Source organism: Brachionichthys hirsutus, unplaced genomic scaffold (assembly GCF_040956055.1).
Source record: "Brachionichthys hirsutus isolate HB-005 unplaced genomic scaffold, CSIRO-AGI_Bhir_v1 contig_794, whole genome shotgun sequence".
Taxonomy (NCBI): Eukaryota; Metazoa; Chordata; class Actinopteri; order Lophiiformes; family Brachionichthyidae; genus Brachionichthys; species Brachionichthys hirsutus.
The window spans coordinates 1-27,928 of record NW_027180476.1 but is presented as its reverse complement, the minus strand read 5'-3'; the positions used below and the strand labels follow the sequence as shown (position 1 = coordinate 27,928).

Here is a 27,928-nt window from a genome sequence, read left to right as displayed (position 1 = left end):
GAGATGCTTTCGAGTCGTGCAAGGCGGTAAGAAAATTAATGCGCAACAGTGTTACACAAAATCAGGACACAATTATGCATTGTCATGAAAGGGGAGTGATAAATATCTTTAATTATACAGAAATTATAAAAAAGTACAATATCCAAAAGTACTATTAAATACGAGGTTTGTGTGTTAAGAAAAGGTCCTCTCCAGAAACATTCAGCAGTGAAGATTTATGCAAAAAAAACAGTGCAGATTTTAATTAGGTTTAAAACAAAACCTTCAACTTTCCCCAGTGTATACAGCATGTAAGGTAATTATTATTGTTATAACGCTTTAATGTTATTTGAAGATAAGCATTTGAATATCGTAGCTGCAACGACACCTTCCGTTTGATATTGTGCACGACGTCTATTTTCTTTTCTTTTTTTAGCATTTCCCAAATTCCGATTGTTCCTGAACGCAGCAGGCCTCGGACTAGTCAGCAAGATGGCCGCGTTTCTGAGGGCTCGTAAATATGTTCGTTGCGTCGTCCGTTTCTCTGACCGTGAACTGTAAACGCTGGTAGTATCCGTTTGTAAATGTAAAAAAGAGACATAGTGGATCAATTATTATGGTGGGTTCTCATTATTATGCCTCTTATAGAGAGATACGCATGCTAGCTTGCCAGTCAGCTAACTGACGTCACCCGATGTTTTCATGTATTTATTTATTTATTGTTATGTTGTTGTTGTTTTTTTAATACCTGTTTTCTGGCAGATTGCATTGCGCTGCTTGTCTTCCTAGAGTCGACGACTCACCAACTTTGAAATAATTATAGCTGTTAACAGAATTTAGCTACGCTCTTTTATACTAACGGTACAAAAGTTAGTGTGTTTAGGTGCGCTAAACATTCATGTGCTGTCACCCTTTGAGATCATTAAACTCTCTATTATAATCTTAAACAGTTTTCCTACGTAAAGAAACCAGGTATATTAAACATTACACCGAGTAACTTCGTGTACAACTGTAACTGTCAGCCGCAGTAAAGGTAAACAGCAGGACAGTTTGGTCAGTTAAGTATTTGGAGTTGAAGATTCGTAGTCGTCATTTGTCCTGTTGACCCTGAAGGGGTTCACCCTAAAAGGTCAACAGGTAGTTTCAGAGCTTTCATACCAAACCTCAGGGAAAGGTTTCATGACTGGAAACACAACTCTGCTACTGCGTGTCAGTTCCTGCGTACAAAAAGATATTCAGTGGCATATTTGTCATTAGACGCCAACGCCCTCTCCTATATTTAGACTAGAGCGGGGTCCCCCCAACCTTTCTCCTGCCTTATGCATTTGTAATAACTATTAAATGATTATTACACCAATATCTTCTCACCATAACACACACCTTTTTTGAATTTGTGTGACTCAATAATTACTTCTGTCCTTCATGTTTTTCTTTCTGTCAAAAAATTCCAAGTTCTTGTCTTTAATCCGGGGTTCTCGGCCTCGATGTGTCGAAGCATTTTCAAGGCTTCATTGCCTGGTTTGCTAGCTTGTCACCACATGTTATGCAGAGCGGACTTGGTGCATGAGTCACCTGTAGAGAAACCTGTATTTTAAGTCTGACTCCTGGTATTGTCTGTTGAAAGAAGCGTTCTTTTCTTGGGTGTTGTCGGCTCCTCTTCTTTTTCCTAAGTTGTAGTAAAGAAGCTCTAAAAGACGTTTGTTTTTGTTTTTTTTACTCATTTTCGCTTGTTTACGGTTTTATTTTTTGGGGCACCCTTACCTTAGAGCAGGGGTGAACAAAGGTTTTGTAAAGAATGGCCCAGATTTGATAATTATCTGATGACAATATTTAAAATAATCAACAATCAATATTGCACATTTATGTACAGTAAACAATGAAGTTAACAAATACAAGCATTGAGATAAACACATCAGGACACACAAGGTATCTGAAATACTAGCAGAAACATACAGAACCTTTGCAAAATATGAGTCTGTGTCAAAATAGACATGTTGATGTACTAACAGAACAACAGCGCCGATACTCATTTGCAGTAAAAGTGAAAATGTCAAAATTTAGAATATTAAGAACTCCAACACTTAACTTTGTTTAAATGTCTTTAATCACATATTTATTAAACAGCTTCTTTTAAAAAGAATCTTAGACAATAATCAACAAATCTTTGTTTGAAAGTTGTAACAAAGTGCAGGGAGCGCTAATAAAAAGGTAACTAATTAAACAAATAAATAGCTTCCTGACATTTTAAATAAAATACAGTTATAAAGTAAATTAAAGCCGCAAGCGGCGTTGTAGGCCCTCGCCGGCCGACAGGCCGTTGAGCTGACCCGCCGACGCGTGCCGCTTTTGTCCTGAGTGCTTCGCAAGTGTTTAGATTTGAGCTGCATGAGTAGCTCACAGTTTAGTCAAATCGTTATTTGGATTATATGGCCATCTGCCATCAGGAGTTTCAATCCAATATGGCCGCCTTCCTGTGTGTCTGGGGGCGTGGCCACAATACATTTTTTTTTTGCCCTGACATGACGCATGTCTGTACCGAATTTCGTGGCTGTCCGACAAAGTTGGCGTCGGACCCCTCCCCATAGGAGGGGTTGCCATCGCCATGGCAACAGCATAAAAACAACATGGTTACGATTGTGTTTTTTGATCGGGACCACATGAGGGACTTTTCTGGTAAGTTTCAATCATTTCTGGCAAAGTGTTTTTTTAATTCCCATTCAATTTTTGTTATCGTTCTCTAGGGGGCGCTGTAAGGCTGATTGTCAAAGTTTCCCTTTTAAAGTGTCCAGGTAGGAAGGGTCAATAAGTGTTTAAAATTTGGTTTGGATTGGAGTGTGTGTGTGTGCAAACGCTGACTCAGCAGTTTTTAAAATTATATCCAATATGGCCGCCTTCCTGTGTGTCTGGGGGCGTGGCCATAATACTTTTTTTTTTTTGCCCTGACTTGACGCATGTGTGTACCGAATTTCGTGGCTGTCCGACAAAGTTGGCGTCGGACCCCCCATAGGCACAATGCATTGTGATTTTTGTAGGTGGCGCTAGCGCGCCACTTTTTCATGCCCAATTTTGAAACACATAAAATAATTAATTTTTCGCCGGTTCTGAGCTTGGTTCAAAGTTTGGTGAGTTTTCGAGCACGTTCAGGGGGTCAAATTGCCGTTTAAACAGCAGAACAAAGAAGAAAAAGAAAAAGAATAAAGAATTTTTGCAAAAACAATATAACTTTTTTTCTGAGTGTGCGATTTCTACACAAAATACATTTTCGGAATGGTCTCGACGAGGGCTACGCGTCTGTGGGGGCACACAAACACGAGTTGACGAGCTTCGCTCGTCAACTCGTGTTTGTGTGTGTGTGTGTGTGTCTGTGTGTCTGTGTTGTTTAGTGTCGGGGTGTGTGTGTGTGTGCTGTTGAGTGTCGTGGGTGTGGGCGTGGGTGTGTTGGTCGCCCGATGGTTGACTCGCTGCGCTCGTCAACCATCGGAAGACAGTTACAAACACGAGTTGACTCGCTGCGCTCGTCAACTCGTGTTTGTGGATCTCTGTGTGTGTGCATTTGTGTTGTTTAGTGTCGGTGTGTGTGTGTGTGCTGTTGAGTGTCGGTGTGTGTGTGCGTGAGTGTGTTGGTCGTCCTCAACAGCATGGCAAAGTTGGATGCCGAGGGTTGACGAGCTGCGCTCGTCAACTTTGTCGAGGGTTGACTCGCTACGCTCGTCAACTTGTCTTCTGCGTTGCAAAAGCAATAGCCCCTTACGCCTAGAATAGGCGCTCGGGCCTAATAAAACAAAGTTAGATAAAACATTTCACAGAAACGTGAGTCACATCAATTATTAATACATTTCAATATACGTGCTGCCCGGAGTTTCTTCACTCGCGCCCTGCATGTACAGCTTCACTGCTGATTGGCTGTTTTACCTGTGCCATGGCTCTGCGTGTGTCCAATCAGATGGTGTTGTGGGTGGGACAATGCTGGAGACAGTTTTACATTGATCTCTTATCGGCCGATATGTGTCAAAATGCTGAATATCGGCCTGTATAATTGGCCCGTCCGATTATCGGTCGATCCCTAGTTGAGATCTAAACAGGTTTTTAATGAGAAATAGATGCTGGAGGTCTGTTCAGTCTTTTAAATCTGGATCAGGTCTCTATTCTTAACTCCTAATCTGGAACTTTCTGCCTCTTGTACCACTTCTTACCACTTCTTTTTCTTTTTTTAGAATCTGAGCATCATCATGAATAATTATTGATATTCCCTATTAATTTTATGTATGTTATTAATTTCTTTTGTTGGATTAGGGCATATGAAATAATTCGCTTTTTTTTTTTACTTGCTCAAAAGCAAAACAGTTAGTGATTCTGGATTTTCAATAGAGTTGACTTCTTCCTTTTTCCACAGGCTAAAGATAAGGCAGATATTGGGGGTACAATAGAGGATGAAGAGGAAGGCTCCGATGACCCAAATTTTGAGGTAATAAATCCTTTTTGCACATCAATCAATCATGCCCCTGCCAAACAGGGAATATAAGGCTACGTTCATATATCAGCTAGACGGTACACAAATGAAGGAGAAAGAAAGACGCCGTTATTCCTCATTTTGTGTGCCTTGTTGTTTGACAGCAGACATTACTTCTACTGAATTACAGGTTCACCTAAAGGTATTTAGAGCTCAGTGGATGTCAGAGCTCAAAGTGAGCTCTGGAGCGAGTGGAACGAGATACCGGCTGCTGCAAGCTCAAGGTCGGAGGAAGACACAAGAAGTTGCTCAAGAGGAGAAAGTAAGCGGCGAAACGTTGTAGATTGGTTGTAGATTGCCGTGCGTGATTCTTGCTTTGCTGTGAATGTTGTCTTCCTGCAGGCAGCAGAGCTCTTCTTGAGAGCTGTTGATGAAGAGCAGAATGGAGCGGTCTATGAGGGTATGTTTCAGGTTGTTTTAAATTAAAGGAAGAATTGATAGCTGAGCCGTAAAATATACTTTTTCTATTAATGAAAAAAAAAAAATGCAGTTGCGGAAATCACATTTTATTATGTTTCATCAGTTCAGCTTTCATAACTACTTCAAATTTGAAGGCCACCTGTATATTATAATGTCTGTATATGGGGGGGGGGGGGTAAGTGATTAGATTACTTAAACACTTGAATTCAAATGTATCTTGATGTGTTGAGTTACTTTTTACTTGCAGCAATCAAATTCTACCGCATGGCTATGCAGCTTGTGCCCGACATTGAGTCCAAAATCAACTACAGCCGTCCTCCAGATGCAGACCAAGATGGAGGAAGCTAGTAAGCTGCTTCGTATTTTATAATTGACAGCCTGAGGTTTGTTACAGAAACGTGAACGTGCCTATTGCAACTTGTCTGAACTTTGGGTTGCCTCGTGAAAATGCAAAAGCAGCTTCTTCATCTCTGCAATAAGTAATTATTGTTTGGTGTCTTTTGGCGGCAAACCTCCCGCCTGTGAGACAGACAGGGCGTTCTTACGTCTTAACCTGAAGGCATCATTTGTTTTTTTTTATCAGCATGGAGGATAATGATGGCGACGGTGAGATCGAAGATCTACTCGCCTACCTGGAGCAGGAGCTCACGCTGGAAAGCTCCTTTCCAAAGATCTGCATTCCCGAGTTGGACAACACGGAGGTGCACATTTCAGGTACAAAGAGTTTCATTAGAACAGAATTACGTTTGCAGTCATTGTCGGCTTGTATTTATATTTATTGTTGTTTTCTCTGACTGCAGCCTTGCCGCGGGAGGTCTTGATGTACATATTTCGTTGGGTTATCTCGAGCAGTCTGGACATGCCATCCCTGGAGCAGCTCTCTTTGGTTTGCCGTGGGTTTTACATTTGTGCAAGGTCAGCCCCTCTGTCACGACAGATCAGATCTGTGACGGCGTTCTCGTGAGCAGCTTGCTTTTCTCACATTTGTCCTCTAAAATTGCCTGATTTCAGTTGGAAGAAATTGGCAATCTCACATCGCTGCTGCCCAATAAATACTCAGTAAAACAATCGCATGTGCTCCGGTTTTCAGCCTTTGCTCATTTGATTTCCCTGCAGGGACGCTGGACTTTGGCATTCAGCCTGCGTCAGAGTGTGGGGACGGAACTGCACAAAGCTTCCACCTTTCAAATCCTGGAGGGAGATGTTTCTGCAAAGGCCACGTGTCCGTTTTGATGGTAATCATCTTCATTTACAAATGGTGGATTCTTTGCCGTAGTATATGAACGTTAACTGTCATTGTTTGCAAACTTTCCGAATGTAACTGTCATAAATGCAAAATATCTTGAGCATTTTGAGACGACTGCAGTGCGAGGAGGTCGGCAGCGATGCGTGCGTCTGGTTTCATCAGACACACCCTTTATAATTTGTTTATAATACATGACAAAACAACATCACCCCTAAAACCACTGTCTCAATTTGCGTTTCCGGGTTGAGCCAAAGTGTAATTTTGGGCCAAACACCAGACAGGACTGATTGTACTGAACTAAATTTTTCTCAAAGCAGCCATTCAGTAGAATTTTCCGCCTCTGAAATGTAACATCAAAGCCCAGCCCTGTTTCCATCCAGAGAAAATGTCTGCACTATGCCATATTAATACTACTTTGCATATCTGAAGCATATATTTATTTTTCCATTCATGCTATTTTTTTTACAGGCGTATATATCAGCAAGACAACATACATTCGCCAAGGAGAGCAGTCGCTGGATGAATTCTACAGGCCTTGGCACAAGGTTGAGTACTACAGGTGAATGTTTGACTGTACTCTCTGTGTTTGTGAGTTGTAGCGATGGCACAGCTCAGGGTTGAGCTACTTGTCACAGGTACCTCCGGTTCTTCCCCGACGGCCAGGTCATCATGATGACCTCCCCCGAGGACCCTCTGGCTATTGTTCCCTGCTTGAATGCTCATAATTCCAGGTATTCCTTTGATTTCCGCAGCGAGAACGGAGGTTTGCAAGAGAAATTGAGTCATTCACACCTTTCGTAATTGCGATTTTGTCTAATTTTTACAGAATGGACTGCGCTCTGTTCGGTCACTTCCGTCTGTCACAGGAGACAGACAATCAAACCAAAGTCTTTGCTGTTTGCAAGAAAAGGCAGGAGGTGAGGAAGATTTTAGGGAAGAATAAGTGATCAAAGGAGATGTAAAATGATCATTTAACAATACCCCCTCTAACATTACTGGTCAGTTTTAACTAACTTTCCCATAATTGTACTACTAGTTCTTCTTCTTAGTTATGTCACAACATTTGAATATTTTTTTCCTGCAGAACTTTAGAATAAATTACAGCTTTTTTTCCTGCATTTATTTTTTTCTTTTTGATAAACTTTTGTTAATGTGTTGTATTTTCTTTGTCCTATTGTGCTGTAAGTCCTCGGCCAATCCAAACAGGCTGTGTTGTGTTTGGGTTATTAATGTAACAGGTTATGTTGACCCTCACCTGACATTAAATGTCACATCTACAGTAAAAAAAACAAACAAACAGGTATTTATGTTTTATTTTTAACAGAAAGTGACTGAAATCCCGAGGAATCGGTTCTACAGGCAGAACCAAACTCCGGAAGCTGAACACACCTTCCATATGGGACTGCAGCTCTCCTCTGGTGGGGTTCATTGTTTCAATAAGCTTGTGTGGATCCACCACTCCTGCCACATTACTTACAAGTAAGAGACATGATTATAAGCAATAGTCAAGGAAAAGATTGACTTACTTAAAGTGTCCTATTATCATGATATTTTCAGGCAGACCGGGGAAACGGTTGTCACGGCGTTTGACCTGGACAGGATGTACCCGCCCTTCCACTTTGCCCGAGTGAAGAGTTACACGGCTTTCTCTGAGCAGCCCCTCTAGGCATCCTGCAGATCCTGCACATCATCGCACAGCAAACATTCATTCTGTGCTGCAGCCGGATGACCTTGATCTTGGTGATGGTGTTAATATAATGATCCTTTGTGTGTCCAACACACAAGCATGTCATGTTACAGGTTATGATTTCAGAAATTATAATATGCTATGAGCTGAAATTATTAGCAACCTTTCCCACCTATTGGAAGCAATGAATGTTTGTGCTGTTCTTAATTGTTGTGCACTTTCTCCCTCAAATAAACAGTGGACAGAATATGCACAAATAGGCTGCTTTATTTACGTCTCGGTTTTTGTGATTGCTGAGTGATTATCTCTGCCGAGGTGAGGCGGAGCTTATGGGATTGTAATTATTTAGTTTGTCTGTCCGTCTGGTGACAAGATAAACGTTGTAAACGTTGGAACCAAACAAAATATTACTTCCAAGGTCAACACTGAGCTTAATGCAGCCTCAGAGGCAGCGCGGGCAGCGTCTCCCTCGAGCCGGGCCCAAGCCCGGATAAAGGCAGAGGGCTGCGGCAGGAATGGCATCCGGTGTAAAACGGTGCCAGAATTAAACATGCAATCGACTAGAAGGTTGATTTACTGTGGCGACCCCTGACGGGACACGCCGACAAAAGAAGAAGAAGAAGAGCCCTCCCCTATTTCATGAAAGTTATCTGGATATGACATGTTTAGTACTTGTGATAATACTTATCTGATACCTTAATACTAGCAAACAGTAGCTGCACATCAGAAGTTAATCGGTGTCAATGAATTCAAGTTCTTGATGCTTTTACTGGAGCCGTTTTGCTATTGGAATGCTTCACAGGGCTGAATGTACCATTATGTCACAGCGCAGACAAAAGTTAAGGTAATGCAAGTCACGAGATGCTCTAGTTATACTTTAAAGACTGCAGTAAAGTAGTTCAGTAGGCCCGCAAGTTGCTGAGGTGTCAGAGTGTGAAGAAAGTGTGCCAACACACTCCGTGGAGCTTCATCTTTGGACCCTCTGTGTGTGTAAAGCACCGTAAATGTGCTGGATTGCTGGCAGCAGGACAGGACAGGACGTCTCAGCTTTTAAGGAGGGTTTTGCATAGAGGGGACAATATTGTGCAATGTTGCTGCTCTATTCCTTTATCTACAGTACATCAACTGAACGCTTCAGTGCAGGATTGTTTTTGTGAAAACAGGAAGTCGCTGCATACCTGTGACTATGGCTTATTTATTTATTTATTTTTAACTCAGTGCAGGGCTGTTTGAGATAATAAGAAACATGTTCCACCCAGCAGCATTAGCTAAAGGGACAATTAGATGGCAAGTGTCTAAAAGGTCAATCCACCCTCAGCTTCTTGGGTGCGGGACGCTCCGTTGGTGGCATCACGTTGGCATGTCCATTTGCTGATGCAGGGGAACCGTTCTTCAGAGAGTTGCTTTTCTTCGTGTAAGTCTTAAGATAAAGAGGGGCAGAGAGACACATGGAAATTCTATATTAAAAAAAAACTAATTAATGAAAGAACATTTCTATGTTTTATAGTGCAAACAATGGGAATGTGACGGAAGGTTTTATATTCCCGATGTTAACGAGAGGTCACAGATACGAAACAAATAATAAACGCCTCATAATATTCTAAAATAGTTGGACAATGTAGTTTTTTTCGGGGGGGGGGGGGGTATTTAGAGCTGCAGGACTGTAGATGTGGCGCTCATAACATTTCACTCTGTGTTTTTAAAGACGTAACAGATTTGGGATACAGAGATGGATCAATTAAATGTTGAGAAAATATCACCATACGAAAATATCATTTCAACCGAATAATCAGCAGTTTAAATGTTTAAAAATGACTGACCTGAATGTAGAAGTTTGTGAAAAGGATGCTGAGCACAATCATGTAACTTATTTGGAAGTACAGCCATCCCATGGGGAAGCCACACGGCCAAATGATAGCGAGCATCGTTTGGGATGCAGTTACAAAAAACTGGGTCTGTGGAGGAAACATGGAGTCCAACAGTTAGTGTGAGACGGTGACCCTGGAGGGCAGACAAGCATCATATCGATCCAGAGACAATCAGAGATTGCAGACCCTCGCCTCCAATAGAATATTCGATCTTGTGAGACAGTAAACAGGGCTTCCGGATCAGAGGGGCCAAACCTGCTCTAGCTTGCTGCTCCGGACCGGGAAAAGATACAACTACAACTATAACATATATGAAACTAGAATGAACTATGAGTGTGCACACCAAATTTGAAGTCTCTAGCTCCAAAGGAGGTGAGGGTCTGCAATCTCTGATTTTCTTTCTAGTTCATTTTATAACAACGTATGAAACGTATCATATATCGTAATTTTGATTATAAAGTACAACATTTAACTTCAATACCTAAACAGGAAAGTCACAAAAATGCAATGTTTTGTGCATTTTCCTTGCGCCATACTCAAACTGGGAATTCTGTCATACACTGCCTCTCAAAGCAGCCTGACAAATATTTGCTTTCAGTTTTTCAAACATACAACGAAGTATAAAGCTGCACTTTGTTCATTTTCACGTGTATAACATCACAAACTAGAAAACGACAATCAGAGATTGCAGACCCTCGCCTCCAAAAGACTATTCGATCTTGTGAGACAGTAAACAGGGCTTCCGGATCAGAGGGGCCAAACCTGCTCTAGCTTGCTGCTCCGGAACGTACTACAAGACTCCTTCTGGACTCTTTTTCCCATCATGCCATTCGTGTCCCTCCCTCTTAAAGTGGCAGTTTACAGCAGAGGCACAATTCCAGATGTAAAAATAATTCTAGAATCTGGATCCAGATCTGGATCAACGCCATTCTCGGGGAGGACCGAGCCACGGACAGAACCTTGCTTGTGTAAAATTTTCAAGTCGATTGGGTTCCTAGTTTTTGAGTTATGCGCTCGGACAGACAAGCAAACAGACAAACATGCAAACAAACGGACCCAATTGCAATACCCTCGCCTCCCCTTCGGCGAGGGTAAACATTGAAATATACTGTTGCACAGTTGGTGACATTATACACATATCATCTGGGACAAAGTGAATGCGTTGGTGTTGGCCTTGAGGGCAGCTCTTCCATCGCTGTGAATAAATAAACTGTAGGATGGACCCACCAGCTGTAACTGCGTGATGTACTTCTTCCACCAAAGGTACGGCCGAACGGCCGGGACGACTGAGAGGCCATAATAAGAATACATGAGGACATGGATGAAGCTGTTTAGGGATGCACCCAAGTACGCTGAGGAGACACAGAAGAGAGACTCAAACGTATTCATCTGCAAGCAGCTCCCGGCAAACAATGTCTTAATCTGCTCGTCTTAGGAGAGTCACCACAGAAAAAATATATCCGTAAATATAACATATTTATGGATCCGGCCTCTTATATTTTGAGTCCGTAATAAATGCCACGTAATTATTAACAAGACAGGTGCATTACTGCCGATTGTTGTGATGTTTTCATTCAACTTTAATGGAAAAGAACAAAGAGTAAGCTCCATAGTGCACCAGCGTCCAGGTCAACACGTGTGACTTGGTGCCCTTTAAGGCACTGTGAGGAAAACAGACTTACTGGGTTCAACAGCAGGGCGCCTGAATTATTTAGCTCGCCCCGAGGCCAAACTTGTAACTGGAAAGATTTGGGTCACTGGAGGGTACAGTTGTGTCAAAAACACTCACAGTGACCACAGGGTATCCAGTTCATGGCGAACCACCAGATATTCAGCATGCTGGCATGGTGGAAGACGTGAAGGAAAGTAATCTGGTGATTATTCTTTCGCAGTACGAAGAAAACGGTGTCCATTAGCTCGATGACCTTCGAGAAGTAGTACCACCACAGGACATTCATGATCTGAAAAATACAATGGGTGTTTGTTATATAATGAAAAATGACAGAAGGCACAACCTGTGAGATGTTTCCAGAATTTACCATCTAGTGTATGGTTTACTGTACATTTACTGTATGGTTTATTGTAGCAAATAACAATCACAGGGAATCTTGAACTTTGTAATGTAATCAAGATGTGATCAAATAAAACTACAACTGCAATATCCATAAAAAGGTTGCACGGCGTAATTCCAACCCACCTTGGTGTCCGCCTCGGGTGAACTGTGAGTGTTCTGGCAGTACATGTCGTAGCCACCGTTCCGTGCAGTCGTAATGAGCTGAAGAAAGAGCAGTCGAGATGAAAGATGAATGGACATGTGGCCAAAAACTTGAATCCAGACAACAATCTGGGTATCACAGAAAGCAAAACTGTGCTATGAGATATAATGGATGGCATGACAGACAAATAAAATAGAATAATACTTGGAATACTGAAGAGTATCAGTATCTTCACCTCCGACGACATCAGACAGCCGTGCTCCTGGTTTCTAAACGAATGCTCAGTTTCAAGTAAACATATCTGAAATCAGTTTGCTTTAAAAAGAAATGTTAACAAATATACGATATAGTTTTTATTTTATTTTTATTTGTTTTTTTTTTTCCCTTTCTATGCATGTATTAAAATGATGTATGCACTAGTTTAGTCATGGATCCCAGGAATACTAGTTGTTACTTGCGTAGCAACTAATGGGTATCCTTTTTAAACACATAAACAAACAAATACGTGGATGTGTGGCTTAATGCTGATTCAGAAAATTAAAAGAAGCCTTCATCTCAGAGCCAAGAATCCCCCTCCAACATCCACATTTTTAAATTATTGTTCAAGCCCCTAATAACTTTTTTTTTTACCAATTCTACAATTTTAAAGACATTACCCTCCTCTAACTCCACATCTACGGGAGCATTGGAAATCCTATACATTAATCACAACCAATTTTATTCATACTCATTTTGAAATGGATTTCTGTGCCCTGCCCTACTTTGATTCAAATCAGGTGCTGTTCCTTTGGGACTGCCTGGAGCGAATCTTGCAGCCACTGCAAAAATACCAGAGAAGCTATCATGGATGGGGAGGAAAGTATAGATACTTGACATGTGCACACAAACAATATAACAGATGCAGTCGCTGGGCTTGACTCGTCCAATTTAAACAAACGCTGCCACGCTTTGTTTTACAATGGCGTCTCTTAGTTATTACACTTTTACAGTCAGCTGTTTATGAAAATCAGCTTCCTGACAAACACCAAGGGGCAGATTAGGTCTGTCATGGCTGCCGGATGTCCAGGCGTTCTCCTTTTACTACACGATGTAGCGTTGTCTCTCATGTCAGCTCCCAGAGAAGGACGCCAGAGGCACAGGCCCTTGTCTTAGCGTTAAAATGCACACGACTTTACTGGGATGCTCCATATTCTGGGACAAGATTAGATGAAAAATATGAAGTCACAGCTAGATTAATGTAGCAGAGCGAGTTTAGGAAGACAAAGTATGTGAAACGATTATTTCTCTAGTGGAAGTGCAAGTAGAGCGTTTTGTCTGGATGGAGCTGGGCTGGCAGTCCCATCCTGCTTTCACAATTTATGCTCAGCTAAGCTTACTTTTCTGACTGGAATTTACTTTCAAGAAAAAACACAATCCTGTTTTTACCCATTACTGATGCACGTCCCCACGGTTACAAGTATTTAGCTGGAGCCATGTAGCACAGCTTAGCACAAACCCGCAAAGCTTCAGCCATTAAAGTCAACACAGTATTAACTTTAAATGAACAGACAAACTTTCACACACATCTTGTATTATTTGAATGTTGCTATGTAGGTAAATTATAATTATTGCGCACACACACACTCACACTCACATGACGCTGTTTTTTTTTTTTGATGTCACGTTTCCTGTTGGAATTTGGATCTTTGTTTAATATAAATAAAAAGTACCGGTAATGAGATTAAGCAGCTGGTGTAACCAGTGACTATGTGTGTTACACAATGCAACCATTAAACAGATAATTAAGCAATAGAAAGCATGAAAACTCTACAGAAGGCAAATATGATTTAAAGACAAAAGTTTTTTTTTTTTACAGCTAAAAATATTTTTGGTCCCAGACTTCAAATGTAGCTCCAAAAACACTGGAATAAGTGCCGCTGTATGCTGCATGTTCTGCCTCTAGCAATAGCCCCTCTTATGCCATTTAGCTGTGGAGCTGATGGACCAATAGCTGACAAGACAATCACAATGAATGTGTCATTGTAATTGTTAGCGATGCAATTAGCGCCGAAACAGTGAGGACTGTGTGCACAAATGTTTACCTCGAAGAACATGTAGAAGGACAAGAGTGTGAGGCCCAAATTGTAGACTCCCATGACACGTCTGCAGGAGCACGGCTGCCTGTGCTTCATGTACTTGGGCCCCATCCACACAAGCAGAAGGTACACGATGGTGAGTGCAAAGGTCGGCGGGTAGTTGTCGAGCAGCAGCCATCCCTGCACCCGCTTGTCTGAAACATGTGGATACAGAGGACAGTTTTTATCACTCCTGTCGACCACGGGGAGGCCGATAAGGAGGGCTCGCTGCCAGTGAAAATCAGCGCCAGCGAGCCCTCGCTGGGGAATCTCTGCTCAGCACCTAGAGAGGTTAGCAGAAGGGGAACAATCCCCAAAAAAGAATTCTTGTGCAAGTCCATGCATTCAAGTACAGCATCTAATTTTGAAGCTTGGGTCAATGTTTTAAGGTGACGTTAATCTTCTTCGATGCAACATTTTGGAAGCGACTAACTTTAAAAGAAGTGTAAAAAAAAAAAAAACACACAATAAAAATCTAAATCTAAAGATGAAAATATAACCTTTCTTACCTCTGGGACCAAATGAGTCAAAGTAAGTGTTCAGGTTATGATTGATGGTCTCCATTTGTCACCTGAGAATAAAGAGCAAAGTGAAAATGAGCTCAATCCCCTTTTATGTGGCAGGAACCTTGTACTGGAAGCACAGCATTGCATCATATTGCCGAGTTTGCCCTGTGCAGGTACAGCATAAGAAATGTTTCGGACTTTAGACTGCGATGTGGACGCCGCTCCTCGGCAGCAGCAAAACATATTAATCTGGAAGGGCGTAATCAGGAGAGCATGTCGGCGAGTCTGTACTGAGAGACGGTGGCGCTGTTAACAAACGAGACGAGGCGAATCAGAGTCACTAATCCACCCCTGCTGCGTTTTGGGTGGTGGGATCCAGGGCCGTCTTGCTGTGGGGCTGCTTATGTAAGAACTATTTCTGTCAACAATCCAGCCTCTGAAAGAAGGAACCAGTGAGCACCCAATCAGTGGTTGTATCATTGCACCCAGGGCATGGCACCCTCTACGGCTGATGAGCACCACACATTGCGTCTCTGGTACTCTTCCTCGGCATAAAGCCGAATACTGCTGCTCACAAATGCTGACTTCTGTCCGTAGTCTAGCCTCAACTACCTTTTCCATTAACTCCATCCCCCGATAGTTTCCACAGCTCTGTTTGTCTCCCCTTCTTCTTGAAAATGGGCATCAGTAAACTTCTCCTCCATTCCTCTGGCATCGTCTTCCCTCTAGGATTGTATTAAACAGCCCCGTTAAAAACTCTACAGCCACCTGTCCTAGACACTTCCACACCTCCATCCGGTCCAACGACCTTCCTCTGATCATCCTCTTCATCCTTTCTAACTTCACTCATGCTGATCTTTGACACTTCCTGGTCCACAACAGGTGCTTCTACTATCCTTTGTTCTCTCTATTTTTCCTCCTTCATTAATATTTCTTCCATCTTTCTCGCACACTACTGGCCTCTGTTAACACCTTGCCATTATTTATTTTATTTCTGGTTTATTTGAATGTGGACAAAGACAAAACATAGACACATGTAGCACAAGTATCTGATGCCTGCATTATAGCGCTTATAGCTGAAGCTAATTTGCAGCACCTGTCCACAGATGGGCTTCCAACACAGATATCCATTTCCAAACATGGAAAGGAAGGAAAATATCCTTCATCACTCTAACATGCTGAACATCCTTCCCATCTCTCTCTCTGTCTGGCCTGCTTGTACAGACCTTTCTCGCCATCTTTACTATCTAACCTGGCATCATTTGCCCTCTGTTTGACCTTTGCCTTGCGTCTCATCTCCCTGTACTCCTGTCTACTCTCTTCTGTCCTCTCAATGTCCCACTTCTTCTTACCCAACCTCTTTTCCTGTATACACTTCTGCATTTCCTGGTTCCAACCACCAGGTCTCCTCGTCTCCTTTCCTCCCAGGAGACACACCCAGTCCTCTCCTACCTGTCTCCCTGATCACCTTAGCTTGTTGCATTCCAGTCTCCAGGAAGCCTCTCTTGCCCACACAAAAAGCCTGTCTCACCTTTTCCCCTTGAAAGCCACGCAACACTCTTCGTTCTTTCGTCTCCACCACTTTGTCCGCTGCTCTGCCTCAGTCTTCTTCCTCTTCTTCTTCACCACGAGTCATCTTGCATCATAATTACCACATAAATCATGCAAATAGAAATAAATGGGCTACTTTAAAAAGTCTTCTTGAAGTAACCTTATATTTATTGTTTGTGTGCTGGTGATCATTCATAATGGTGAATTGAATTGAATATTGCTCTCTTCTTAATCTGCCGCTCATTTGCACCAGATTAGTGTAAACCCGAGAGCAGGTCTGCACCGGGATTACACGTGCACGACGAACTGCGCTTCCCACGCTGTATCCAGCGGTGTTCAAACAGCAGCCAACCCCGATCCGCGCACAGGATGCGCCGCGTGGATGCCTGATCTTAACTTACATCATCAAATAACCGAGAAACGGAGAATCCCGTGAAGGAATATTGTAATTTATAATAATAATAATAATAATATAGCATCCCGTCCACCATCCGGGCAGACGCCATGCGCGCAAGCAACATTTGTAGTGCGTCTTACCTTGAAGCCACCCAGCTGCCGCGCACGGGGAGAGAAGTGGTGCGTGTGGGCCGAGGCGGTCTGAGCTCAACGTGCAGGCTTGTGTCGCTCAATGGGGTAAAAAAAAAAGAAAAGTGGGAGGGACGCGCACACATGCTCGGTGCGCGGCGGCCGATCCGCGTGCGTGAGGAGCGCTGCGTGTTACAACTCCACTGAAATCTGACAAGCAGCAACGCGGCCGGTGAGACCTCCGAGGACATTCCATCGTGAACCGGCTGAACCTGAGATTTGGGTTCGGGTTCAGAAATGTCCAAAAATAGAGCAAACTCTCACAGACTCGTCAAAGTAAGCAACGTTTGTCTCAACCTCCAGAGGTTGGGCAGATGTTTGTGTGGGTGCATATTTATTTTTCAGGCTAGAAATTGTGCCTCCAATATTGTGGCACATAAAACATTTAACCATTTGTGAACCAATGCATAAGTTATGGAAAACTATAGGGAACAATCTCTGGGCTGCACACCAGTAATAAAATTAAACAGACGAGACCAGAGACCAATTTCTATACTTGCTCTTTAAGTTTGAAAGACTCGAGTTATAATCAAAGATACTGCAGTACACGATCAGACTGGTATACAATTGTCAATTGAACGCAATGCCACATCAATAAACAATAGGTTCAATTTACTATAAAATAAATAAATACAAGTAATCAGTCCATTTGATAAATGGTCAAATTTCACCAATTCTTGGCATGGGCATTCCAAAGCTCCTCTTTTCTGAGCTTTCCCCAAAAACTGGTCCAAAAACATGCACAAATGGGTTTATATTCTAGATGGCATATTTTATTTTTATTGCTCATTTGTTTCTTACACAAGAAAACACAAAAAACATGCAGCACAGGTGAATTTGTGACCCTAAACGTCTCATTAATTCACGTGTAGTTGCGACTCCATGTGTGCCCCCCCCCCCCGCGATTAACTGTTTCCAGGGACCCCACAACCCTGCAAGGATAAAGTGGATATAAAGTATGGCTGTTCCTGGAATCTTCCTGCCATGAGCCCCATCATTATTTGTCATTTATTTTGTAGTACAGTATATGCATTATGTAGTATACAGTAGTACTACATAATGGGGTAGTCTAGTAATCACAATGAGGCAGTGTTCCTGTCATTGCAGATTAATTATGGAATACCACCATCTAGTGGATGAAAATTAAACGGGCACTGCCTGTTGGACATTTAACAAAACTTGTTTTTTTTTTTTTTTTACATTTTCTACAACACTTTTTTTAATTGTCACGATTTCAGGAGTACCAGAACGTGTTCTTTAAATCATTGCTTTGGCCATGTTGGACCTGCAGGTGAGACTCGCATATTTAAACAAGCTGCATGAAAGCAGGTGCAGGCATCGACATACACTCCTTGCTCTTCTGGCAACATTGGATGACATTTTGGTATTAAACTAAATAACTCGGCCGTTGCCGATAATAAAAAAAAAAAAATTCCATTCACCTCAGCTAAACGTTTATTTTATTCAGCTTCATGTTTGTACATCAGCCATATAATTGTGAATGTGTCTGAGACAACTATTGACATCAGTGCGTTCGGTTGGTCTTGAATATGATTTAGTCTGAAGCACCTTCGTACTCAAGTACAGGCCCAGAGCCGCTAGCCTGCAAGATGTTCTTTATTACATTTCTAAAAGGCACTTTTATATTTCAACATCTCAGCCTATCATATGTACTTTATCACAGTACGTACCAGATCTGACCGATTTATAACATTCATATTTCCTGATAATTAACCGAACAGTCAGGATTGTAGAGATGATGCGGCGAGTGAAATCAATTCGGAATAACTTCAGGACTTGTTTTGATGCTTTTAGTCAAATAATATCCGAAAATTAAATCCATTCCCATGTCACTTTGATTAAATACCTTAAATTCATAAACGTAAAAATCAGTTGAAAGAAAGCCGACATTGCAAAGAAGCATCACACCGTATAAAAACACTGTTCTCCATCTCCCCACTCAGTGCTACGCTAATATTCAGCTTCCATTATATAGCCAGTAGAACAAAGCACATGGGCTCCCAAAAGCATGAGAAAACTTAGATCTACCCCCCCCCCCCCCCCAAAAAAACAAACAAACCAACCAGAAACCCCCATATTAATCATTTAAAGAGCAGCACAGTATTTACACAACACAAGATTAAAAGCAAGTCGGCTACATTTACATTCTCACACGGACATGCTTAATTTCAAGACAAAAATAAATACACATTTGATTTCCATTACATTACCTTCTTTATGTCTTAACCCTATTAAAATAATTTTGTAATAAAAATCTGATACAGTATATTTACATACATTTGATGCAAGTGTGTTTGTTGCAACACACACACATGCGTTTTAGCATTTTCTTAAAAATTGGACCACGTTCACTCTGTGTCACATCGCGAGTCTTTTAACATGCGAGTTTGTGCATTCTCATTTGGATCTGTTGAGCTGGTTGACAATGAGCTCGGGACAGTCCTCTTGACCTTTGGCGATCCGGTCACACTTCTTGAACAGGTCGTAAGTGATCTTGTCAGTGACGACGCTGTCCTGCTTGTACTGCGGGTGACTTGCAACAAATTCCCTCATCCACTTGGCCATGGTCATGAGTTCGCCTGTTTCAGACCGACAGAATTAACAGTTCAAACTCAGACGTCTGCTTGCTCAGGTCAGGTTCAAGTTTATCGTCATTACACATGTACAAGTACAAGTACAAGGTAACGAAATGCAGTTTAGCGTCTGACCACAACGTGCAATTACTACAGAAATGTGCAAAAGATTTAGGCTTGATATGTACACAGATTTAGTGCTAGGAACATTCTATAAAGCTAGACATGACGTATAGATGGACATAGACAAAATACACAGAATGTGTAGATAAATATACAGATTCAATTAGAATATACATAGATTAACTCATTGAGTGCCAGCCATTTTCAGCTCAGCTATGTGCCGAGTGCCCCAGTTTTTGCATATTTTTCCTGATTTTCCAAGGCCCACGGATATTCTTTACTACGACTACGAACCTACCAAATGAAAGATTAAAGTCTCTTCTTTCATTATAAAGAAAGTTCTGGAGTTATTGGCCGTTAAAGAGAGACAGATTTCAATGTCAGGGTTGGCAATGAATGTTTGGGCTTCAAAAAACTTCTTTAGACGTCAATGGCACTCGGAATATAAATACTACACAGGTTGATTCAGGTGATATGAACATACTGTACATATTAAGTACTGTACATAATGTACAGATGGGTGAGAGACATGTACTGATGCCTTTTTTCATAGTTTGGCTGGTCCTGCGACTTACACTCTGGAAAATCCGGTGCAAATAACCAGAAGTAATTAAAGTGCAAATCTGCTTTTTGCTTATGAGAACATAAATTGTGACGCACGCTTACCTGAGGCACGCTTCTTGATGAGCTTCAGATAATTCAAAATGGCACACCTGGTGTCCACGTCAACTTCCATGTTTTCCAGATAGCAGTTAATTATCGGCATGAGCCCCTGGAACACTCCCTCCTGGTGACAAAGAAAGCAGCGGCGACTTCAACATGGATTAAAGTAAGAAGAGTCTGCTGCCGTATTATTATCTCAGAGGCCGCTAACCTCAAAACTAATAATCTTAACTTTAGCGTGGGAAAAATATCACAGGCTACCGATCCAATAATCACCTTTCCATTGATGATGGTGTCGATGCTCATCAGCGTGTACTCCTCGTTATCGCCATCAGTCTCCATGCCATTCGAAGCAGAAGCAGCGCCATCAAGGACCGGGTTGCATCCTATTGGTCGACAGCACAGACGCATCAGCTAATAATTTCAGAGTGATTCCGTCTCGACATGAACTCCCTTCTCTCCCCCACCTGTAAAGATGTCCTTTCTGAAGTAAAACATGCCCTCCTGAACAGCGTTTCTCTTCTGTGCTACCTTCATGTTCTCATCGACCTAAAACAAAAGACAACTGCGTCAGACGTCTAGCTTCCATAAACCCTTGAAAGTCGGCTAAGAGACTGATTTTGACCTTTGACAAAGGGATCAGGAAGTCCAGTTTATAGGATAAGATCACCCTGGTAAGCAGGACAATGAAGACCACGTACGCGGCGTTTTCAAAGTCCGTGAGCTGCACCTGAGGGAAGAAAGAAATACAAAAATACTCAAGAATAAAACTCCACTCACTGCCCCCAAGGCATTTCTGTATCTCATGTGCCACGGACTCAATGAGAACAAACTGAACTCCAAGTTAAGGGATGGTGCAGCCACTACCTCCATAGGACGGAACTCAACTCTCCAGCCGATGTCAGAGTTCGGCGGCGGGGGTTTGAACCTCATGGTCTGCCAGTTGGTCGACTGCAGATTCTGCAAGAACGCGAGTTTCAATAAACACAAAGCCCGTGGTTGTGTTTTTACGCACGGCTGGCTTTGATCTAAAAATCATTACTCAAAGGCTGAAGAAAAGCCAACCTCAAAGTGGTCAGACTCATTTTCATCATCCAAGTTTATTTTCTCCTTAAAGATGGAGAGCGGGTCTCGGATGAACAGGTGTGCTATGTGTTGGGCCAAGAGTTTGTCGATTCCTACAGATAAAAAAGAAAATTAATTATTGCTTATTCTCAGCTCCACGAGCATCGAGAGTCAAACGTCTTCTAAAGTTGTATTTCATACACACGCGCACTTCTCGGTTTTCAAATGAATACCTGCATCAAGCAGCTGCTTGTAGATCTTTTCGTCTTTCGTCAGATCAATGTCGTTGTACTTCTCACCGCAGTGAGACAAGTAGCTGTCAATGGAGTCGTATCTCGACTTGTAGATCCTGTACTTGCTGTTTTTCAATGGCTGCAAAGGAAAAATTGACAGTCTAAAAACTGGGAGAACAGATATTAATATAAAGAGATGCTTCTTTTTGTTTGTGTAAAGTCTCCGGGAGAAATTAGTAAAATTAAACTAATCTTTCTCCGTTTTGTAGTGGCGTCAAAGTTAGCAAACAGCAGCTGCAAGACGAGGAATAAAAATCTAAGAAAATGTGATCAAGGTTGAGCGAGAGCAAGATGCTGACGGCGTCAAACAGATCCACATTTAATACAAATCCAGACACCCTTCTTTTAGATCCATTCTCCCTCAGTGAAAGAATAATCTGTCACATAAAATGAACTATGTTAAACGGTTGTGCCGTTTCTATTCTTTGTGTGCAGGTTACGTGGGTTCAGCGCAAAACAAAAACCTGATCTGCATCCTGTTCACATCTACAAAACACGTGTAGACAAGTTAGAGAATACGTTATAGCGTCCTAGCTATTAGCTGTTGGGAGTTTTACGTCTCAATAAATTAGGGCTTTGTTTGGGAACCAGTTCTGTTTCACTGATGACAGACAGACTCAGGAAACACGCACAATGACAGCAGTTAAAAATAATAATACATATTTGTGTCGACCTGAGGCCTCCCGGCTCCGCCTGCTCACCTCGAGTCCCCGCTCCTCCGGAGTCCTGTCATCCACCGAGGCAGAGATGATCCCCCAACGACAATCGGTATCCGACACAAAGCCTCTGTAGAAGGGGGAGGCTGCGCTCAGTGCCATCTGCAAACACCCACCACAGCATTTACACAGGCATCTACAATCACTAAAGCAGTACCGGTATATATATATATATCAAATTCATTTCATTTATTCTTACCCTGATTTGTCATTTGTTTCACTCTACAGTTTATTTTTTACATTACTGCCCAACTCTGCCTAGTAAGTTGAACAATATTCGATTCAATGATTAGATTATTGATAGAATAGCCAGGCTCCAGAAAACAGGTCATGGTTTGAATGAATGACAGGAAGCACGCTTATCTCCTTACCACCATTGGGCAGACCGGCGCTAGCTGGTCATAAAGGTAGCGTGCCTCGTTGATGCTACAAGCTTGGAATGTCACCTGCAAAGACGCGATAAAGAGTCCGATGTGCACTTATAAATCATTTATTGACGACGAGCGGCACCGTTAAACACAGAGGGCTGCGCTCTGCTGCTCGCGCAGTTTGTCCAGTACCTGAAGACAGCAGATGCCCATTCCGAAGCCCATGGCGTCCATGTAGATGTGATCGGGGAGAGCCGCCCTCGCCGCCTCACCGTCATCCTCGGGAAACGTCTCCACAAATGGAGACGGAGTCATCTTGTCTTTGAAGACTGAGACACGAAGAGGAACGTCGACATAATTACTTCATTAGTCAAATGCTCAAATAAATGATTTGTGGAAAGTAATTTTGAAATTTACAAGTTTTATTTGAAAGACTTACTTGGTACATTAATTGCTACTTTCTCTCCTCTTCTGTGGCGTATGCTTCTGGTTAGGGTGCTGAAAGAGAAGATTAGCACACAAGCAGCGTACGTACACCAGAAACAAATTAGTGCGTAATCACAGAAAAGATAAGCAACGAAAGGAAAAGGCTTTTCAAAATCTCTTTAGCTGAGAGCTGTTTGCGGGGGGTCGTCGACATACGATTGGTTCCGAGGGTTTTTTCGTATGCCGAGTCGATCGTAAGTCGCCCCATGTTAAATCACCGTAAATAATATTATGCTGCGTCATGATAGGGAAAATATCAGCGTAGAAAGAGCTGATTTTCTCTCGGTAGACATCGTGGGTGAGACCGCAGAAACTGTCACACACTCGATTCGCTCTCCCGCTTCCCGGTATGTCGTAAAAACACCTCGCAAACAGACAAAACAACAGACGTGTGTGATCGTAAAAGTCACAAATCACACAGGCCGCAAGTCGACGCCCCCCTCTACTCTTTAAAATGGTCACAAAGTCAAATTTAAATGCATTATTTTGAACGCTTAATTTATTTTATTGTGTATTTAATATCTCATTGTGATCAAAGCCAATAATGCAACACTTTGTATTATTTTCATGCAACGCACCTGAATCTCGGGTGGCGGGCGATGGCTTCGTCTGGATAGAACAAGGACTTTGTCACCCCCTTTTCAACAGGGTTTGGTCGGTACTCTGGTTTACTGAAACCTGGGCAACCTAACCTGAACAAAAAAAAACAAAAAGTATAAAAACTACAACAGGGCTGCAAATAACCAGCACTGAGAAGAAGAAGAAAAAAAAGAGAAATCCTGATTATTCTTTCCTCAATTAAATATTTAATCACATCACAAAACAACTTTTCAGAATTTTTTTATTTAAGAATTACAAAAGATCTCATTTTGCAATGAGGAAAGAAAGAAAATAAAAAACAATGTCATAGCAGGAGAACAATTGAAGTATATGAAGTTGATGAAAATACCTCAATAAACCAGAAGTACCTTGGAAATGAGGTGATGGTGCAAAGAGTTTCAGCCTGGTTCAGGACAGACGACGCTTCTTGTCTTCTCTTCCCCATGTTAGCCTCCACAGTGTTGAACTCAGACATTGTCCCGCCGTACGGCTGGCCTGGAGTTCCTTCAATCATATAACCGGCATACTCTGGTCTCCAAAGTGTTGGGTGGCTGCGAACAAACAAGCAAAAAAAAAAAAAACGTTGTGAAAATGCTTGCCTTTACAGATCAGCGCGGCGGAAGGCCAAGAAAAGAAAACACCGTATTTCAGTATCGAGATAACCTTTCTCATTCAATAAACTGACCACGCCCCCCCTTATCTTTTGTCAGCCATAATTTTTGCAAGGCAAACGAATGCAACGTATTTGCACTGCAGAGAGAGCCATTTAGTGTGTGCAGCAGAGGGGCAACAATGAGGATTGCAATGGTTCTACTATCCCCACCCCCCGAGTGAAGTTGGATCTGCATAACAAACATAGCAAACATAACACTTGCAAACAATATTACAGCGCCTCCATTATCAGGGACATTTTGCAACAGCAAAAAATAAAAATAGAATCCATTAAGAGCTTATTTTTATGCAGAAACGCACTTCACACTGAGCTCTGATGCTTCCAGTTTTAAGACGCTTGACCCGAGAGGATTCCATAACGCACACAGCATGTCAGGAACCGAGTTTAAACACCTATAAACACACAGACGGGCGACCGATGCAGCACGCAGAGGAGCAGCAGGAACAGGGGCCAAAGCGCCCGCTGTACTAAACAGACCTCAACACATCAGCGACCGAAGCTAAAGGCGCGTTTGCAATCCGCCCTTCTGCATTAGCTCGGCCACACCTGCAGCGCTCCCCCGTTTGCGCCCGTCTTCAGAGATCAGGCGCAGCGACAGAGGATCCCGAGGTAACGGAATCTCCCTGCATCGCATGTCACAGCGACACGACCTGCCCCGGCCAGCGACTGCAATGCTCACCTCTGGTGTCGTCGTCGAGTTTGAGGACGACTGAGATGCGACACCGCATCTCGACTCCAGTGCACCTCAGCCAAGAGAACCCGGGTTTCAGCGCCCGGCGTAAAATCCTCAACAATAAAAAAACTCAACTGTTTGTTATTCATTTCTTCGTCTCCGAGTTGGGTGGAAACTAAATATCAACACTTGCTCGACTGTTACTTTTTCCTCCATCACCAAGTGGAAACACGAGGTATTTTTTTCATTTTGTTTGTAAAATATTTCAGCATAGTTGGCCACACCTTCATCCCAAGCGGTGCTATTGACTAGCATCCATGCAGAATCATCTATGCTGATTTCAATGCAGGAAGATGCACCGATAAGAAAATAAACTCCAGTTTAGAATTGAGAAGATTTTTTTTTTTTTTACGCATCACCGATTATACTCACCTGAAACAAGATGAGATAATATGAGGAGGATGAGCAAAGAGATCAGACTGGTTAGAGCTGTGAGCATGTGAATGACATGACGCGATCACGTGGTCCGTTGAACCGACAAGTTTTCATCCGGCAGCATGCAAATTCAGTGTCGGGCAAATAAGGCAGGCGCTGCACAGCATGGAAATCACCAGTGTGGTTAAGATTCTGCGCAACAAAACATTTCTCACGTGACGCCGGGGGCAACCACAAACGTTTCAGCGCGTGCAGCTCTTCCAAAAACAGGCCTGCGAGCACCTTCGGCTGAAACGCACTCACCGAACCCGAGTTCACGCGGCCGGTACACCCACCTTTGTGATTCATTTGAGATCTTCTAATATATTAATACAAGACTCCATAATAAGATGAAGGACGCTGGAGACTTACTTGGGGTTTGTCTTTTCCCCCTGTTCTTGGAGAGTTTCCAAAACATAATCAGCGTTTAGGACAAGTCGAACCTTTTCATTGTCGTCGTCCAATTCCACCAGCATATACTCGACCTAAAGACGGAGCAGAAACAAGCTCTGATGTTAGCGCCGGCGCCTCCTTAAAGTTCTCTTCCTCCAGAACAGTCGCTTCCAATCCCAGGCAGAAAACATTTTCAAGATCAGCCCGAAGCATCGCCACATCAGCTCCATTTTTTTTTTTTTTATCAGCTATGTTTCCTTGACTGTGACTCTGCTGCGCACTAATCCTGTCTGAAGGGGGGATTAATCTATAACAACAGCATTCCATGTTGGAAATGAGAACTATTTGCTCACGCTGTGGCACTCGGGAAGATTTGTGGAATGGTGGTGTGCAAAGACTTGAAACCCAAACTGTGTTTTCTGTGCTGGTAATATCAGCATTATTAGATAGTACTGATATAATGGAGTATATATATATATATACAGATTTAGGGTTTAATTAAACAACTGTTAACTGATCAAGTTTAGAGAAATGTTGCACTACTATTTATTTATATGTGCAGCAGAAGGTCAGTGGATGCTTTAAGAGGCAAACATGCTTTAAAAACAAACATCTTACAGGAATACCCCCCCCCCCAATCAGAATAAAAACAAAGTTCGGGACCGACCCCCCCCCCCTTTCCTACCTCATCGCCCCATTTCAGCACGTCCTTCTGGCGGTCCTTCAGCCTGTTGTAGATGTTGAGGAACTGGATGACGCCGTGCTCCCTCACATGGTCGGCGTACTTCCTCGCTTCCTCCCAGGTCATCGGAGAGCCCTCGGACAGCAGCCCCATGGCGCGGACCGTCCGGAGGGGCGTAAACCGAAGTTTCCCGACTAACGGTTGCTAAGCTGCTTTTGTTTAGATCGCTAGCGGGAACCCGTGACGTGACGTGACGCGCCGCCCCGGGGACTCAGCGCCTCTCGGTGCGGCTTAGCTTCGGTGAACAGCCGGAGGAAGCAGGCCCCCCCTCGCTCATCACTTGCTAATGTGTGCTTAGCTTAGCATGGGATGGCTGCAAGCCAGAAAGAGAAAGAGAAATACGCGACAAGTGTCCGGGGGGGGGGGCGGGGGGGGGTGAGGCTTGTTGACGGAACAGCTCTGCGATGGAGCCACGGCGAGGTTGAGCTCGGAACACAAATCCGCCTGTGAGGAGTTGTTCTGAGTTTTATACCAACTTCCGCTCTGCCCTGTGCACGTGACCCGAGAGGCGGGCGGAGTGACGTCGGCATGACTCAGCAACCTCTGCTCTATTAGGCTCCGCCCTTCACGCGCCTTGTTCAGCGCAAGCAGCAACGAGACAGACGGAACGCTTTTCATGGCTCTTTTATTAAACACGAAGAAATCAGACTAATTGAGCAACAAATTAATTCTTACTTTTGCACATGCTTTATTTCTTTAGTCAGCGTTGAGCTGTGGAGGAATAAAATGCATTGCAGAATGCTACGAATGAGAACTTATACGTCTATATCTTTCAATGTTACGTTCTCTCTCTTCAGTTTATTTGTGCAAACTTTTTGCTTTCAAATATTTACCATGTCTCTGCTTTTAAACTTTTTAGTTGAGAGGTTCACTTTAATTTACTATTTCACAAATTTGTATGGAAAACCTAAAAATGGCTTCTCCCTTATGATTAATTGGAATATATGAATTTATTAATATTTTTCACATGGCATTTTTCATCTCATTGATGCTAGTTGTCCCCTATTTCACTGTAGAGTCAGTGTAAGTGTACTGTCTTCAATTTTCCACATCACATTAGCGTGTGCAGAATATTTGACCAACATTAGTTAAAACAAAAATATGACACAAATGATTCTCTCATACCCACCTCTAAATGTCATTTTCAGTGAGCATAGTGAACTCTTGCAGTTTCAGAAAGGAATGTGACAAAACGAGAACCAGAGAATGCACATAATTGTCTCAAGCCACTATAGATGAAGTTGATGAGTCATGTTTGCGTAAAAAAATACGGGTAGGAAGTATGAAGGTTTGATAAGACAGCACAACAGCACAAACTTAAAAAGATCAGCGTCATAATGACACAGCACTTACATCCATATGAGGGCAGTAATAATGGTGAGG

At 42.6% G+C, this 27,928-nt stretch overlaps 3 protein-coding genes across 3 annotated transcripts; 1 reads left to right on the top strand and 2 right to left on the bottom strand.

The window, feature by feature from the left end:
- Positions 1 to 474: 474 nt before the first annotated feature.
- Positions 475 to 8,248, top strand: LOC137915219 (F-box only protein 9-like). Its single transcript, XM_068758659.1, has 13 exons — positions 475 to 598; positions 4,373 to 4,444; positions 4,620 to 4,751; positions 4,832 to 4,889; positions 5,157 to 5,256; positions 5,493 to 5,623; positions 5,710 to 5,824; positions 6,026 to 6,144; positions 6,624 to 6,714; positions 6,791 to 6,886; positions 6,982 to 7,072; positions 7,480 to 7,634; positions 7,713 to 8,248. The coding sequence occupies exons 1-13, from the start codon at positions 596 to 598 to the stop codon at positions 7,819 to 7,821; spliced, it is 1,272 nt and encodes a 423-aa protein (XP_068614760.1). The 5' UTR covers positions 475 to 595; the 3' UTR covers positions 7,822 to 8,248.
- Positions 8,249 to 9,071: 823 nt separating this feature from the next.
- LOC137915222 (very long chain fatty acid elongase 5-like) lies at positions 9,072 to 14,616 on the bottom strand. The gene is made up of 7 exons (XM_068758663.1): positions 14,550 to 14,616; positions 14,008 to 14,195; positions 11,908 to 11,985; positions 11,500 to 11,671; positions 10,938 to 11,062; positions 9,663 to 9,797; positions 9,072 to 9,262 (listed from the first exon to the last, which is right to left on the bottom strand). The coding sequence occupies exons 1-7, from the start codon at positions 14,602 to 14,604 to the stop codon at positions 9,146 to 9,148; spliced, it is 870 nt and encodes a 289-aa protein (XP_068614764.1). The 5' UTR covers positions 14,605 to 14,616; the 3' UTR covers positions 9,072 to 9,145.
- A 4,156-nt stretch (positions 14,617 to 18,772) lies between these two features.
- Positions 18,773 to 26,720, bottom strand: LOC137915220 (glutamate--cysteine ligase catalytic subunit-like). Its single transcript, XM_068758660.1, has 16 exons — positions 26,489 to 26,720; positions 25,783 to 25,895; positions 23,959 to 24,141; positions 23,569 to 23,682; positions 22,944 to 23,002; positions 22,697 to 22,833; positions 22,508 to 22,582; positions 22,122 to 22,238; positions 21,361 to 21,499; positions 21,128 to 21,240; positions 20,930 to 21,022; positions 20,688 to 20,792; positions 20,530 to 20,611; positions 20,339 to 20,448; positions 20,066 to 20,186; positions 18,773 to 19,282 (listed from the first exon to the last, which is right to left on the bottom strand). Exons 1-16 carry the CDS (start codon positions 26,636 to 26,638, stop codon positions 19,101 to 19,103), a joined length of 1,893 nt encoding a protein of 630 aa, XP_068614761.1. The 5' UTR covers positions 26,639 to 26,720; the 3' UTR covers positions 18,773 to 19,100.
- Between the last annotated feature and the right edge of the window lie 1,208 nt (positions 26,721 to 27,928).

Excerpts from the sequence above, each read along its gene's own strand:
- LOC137915219 (XM_068758659.1), top strand. Across the intron at positions 5,825-6,025 it reads GGGTTTTACATTTGTGCAAG|GGACGCTGGACTTTGGCATT; the intron begins GTCAGCCCCTCT and ends ATTTCCCTGCAG. Across the intron at positions 7,073-7,479 it reads TTTGCAAGAAAAGGCAGGAG|AAAGTGACTGAAATCCCGAG; the intron begins GTGAGGAAGATT and ends TATTTTTAACAG.
- LOC137915222 (XM_068758663.1), bottom strand. The coding sequence starts at position 14,604 with ATGGAGACCATCAATCATAACCTGAACACTTACTTTGACTCATTTGGT. Across the intron at positions 11,672-11,907 it reads CACCCGAGGCGGACACCAAG|ATCATGAATGTCCTGTGGTG; the intron begins GTGGGTTGGAAT and ends TGTATTTTTCAG. Across the intron at positions 11,063-11,499 it reads CTGGATACCCTGTGGTCACT|CGTACTTGGGTGCATCCCTA; the intron begins GTGAGTGTTTTT and ends GTGTCTCCTCAG.
- LOC137915220 (XM_068758660.1), bottom strand. The coding sequence starts at position 26,638 with ATGGGGCTGCTGTCCGAGGGCTCTCCGATGACCTGGGAGGAAGCGAGG. Across the intron at positions 21,500-22,121 it reads CGGAGGAGCGGGGACTCGAG|CCATTGAAAAACAGCAAGTA; the intron begins GTGAGCAGGCGG and ends TTTCCTTTGCAG. Across the intron at positions 19,283-20,065 it reads CATCAAGAAGCGTGCCTCAG|GCGAACTCATGACCATGGCC; the intron begins GTAAGCGTGCGT and ends GGTCTGAAACAG.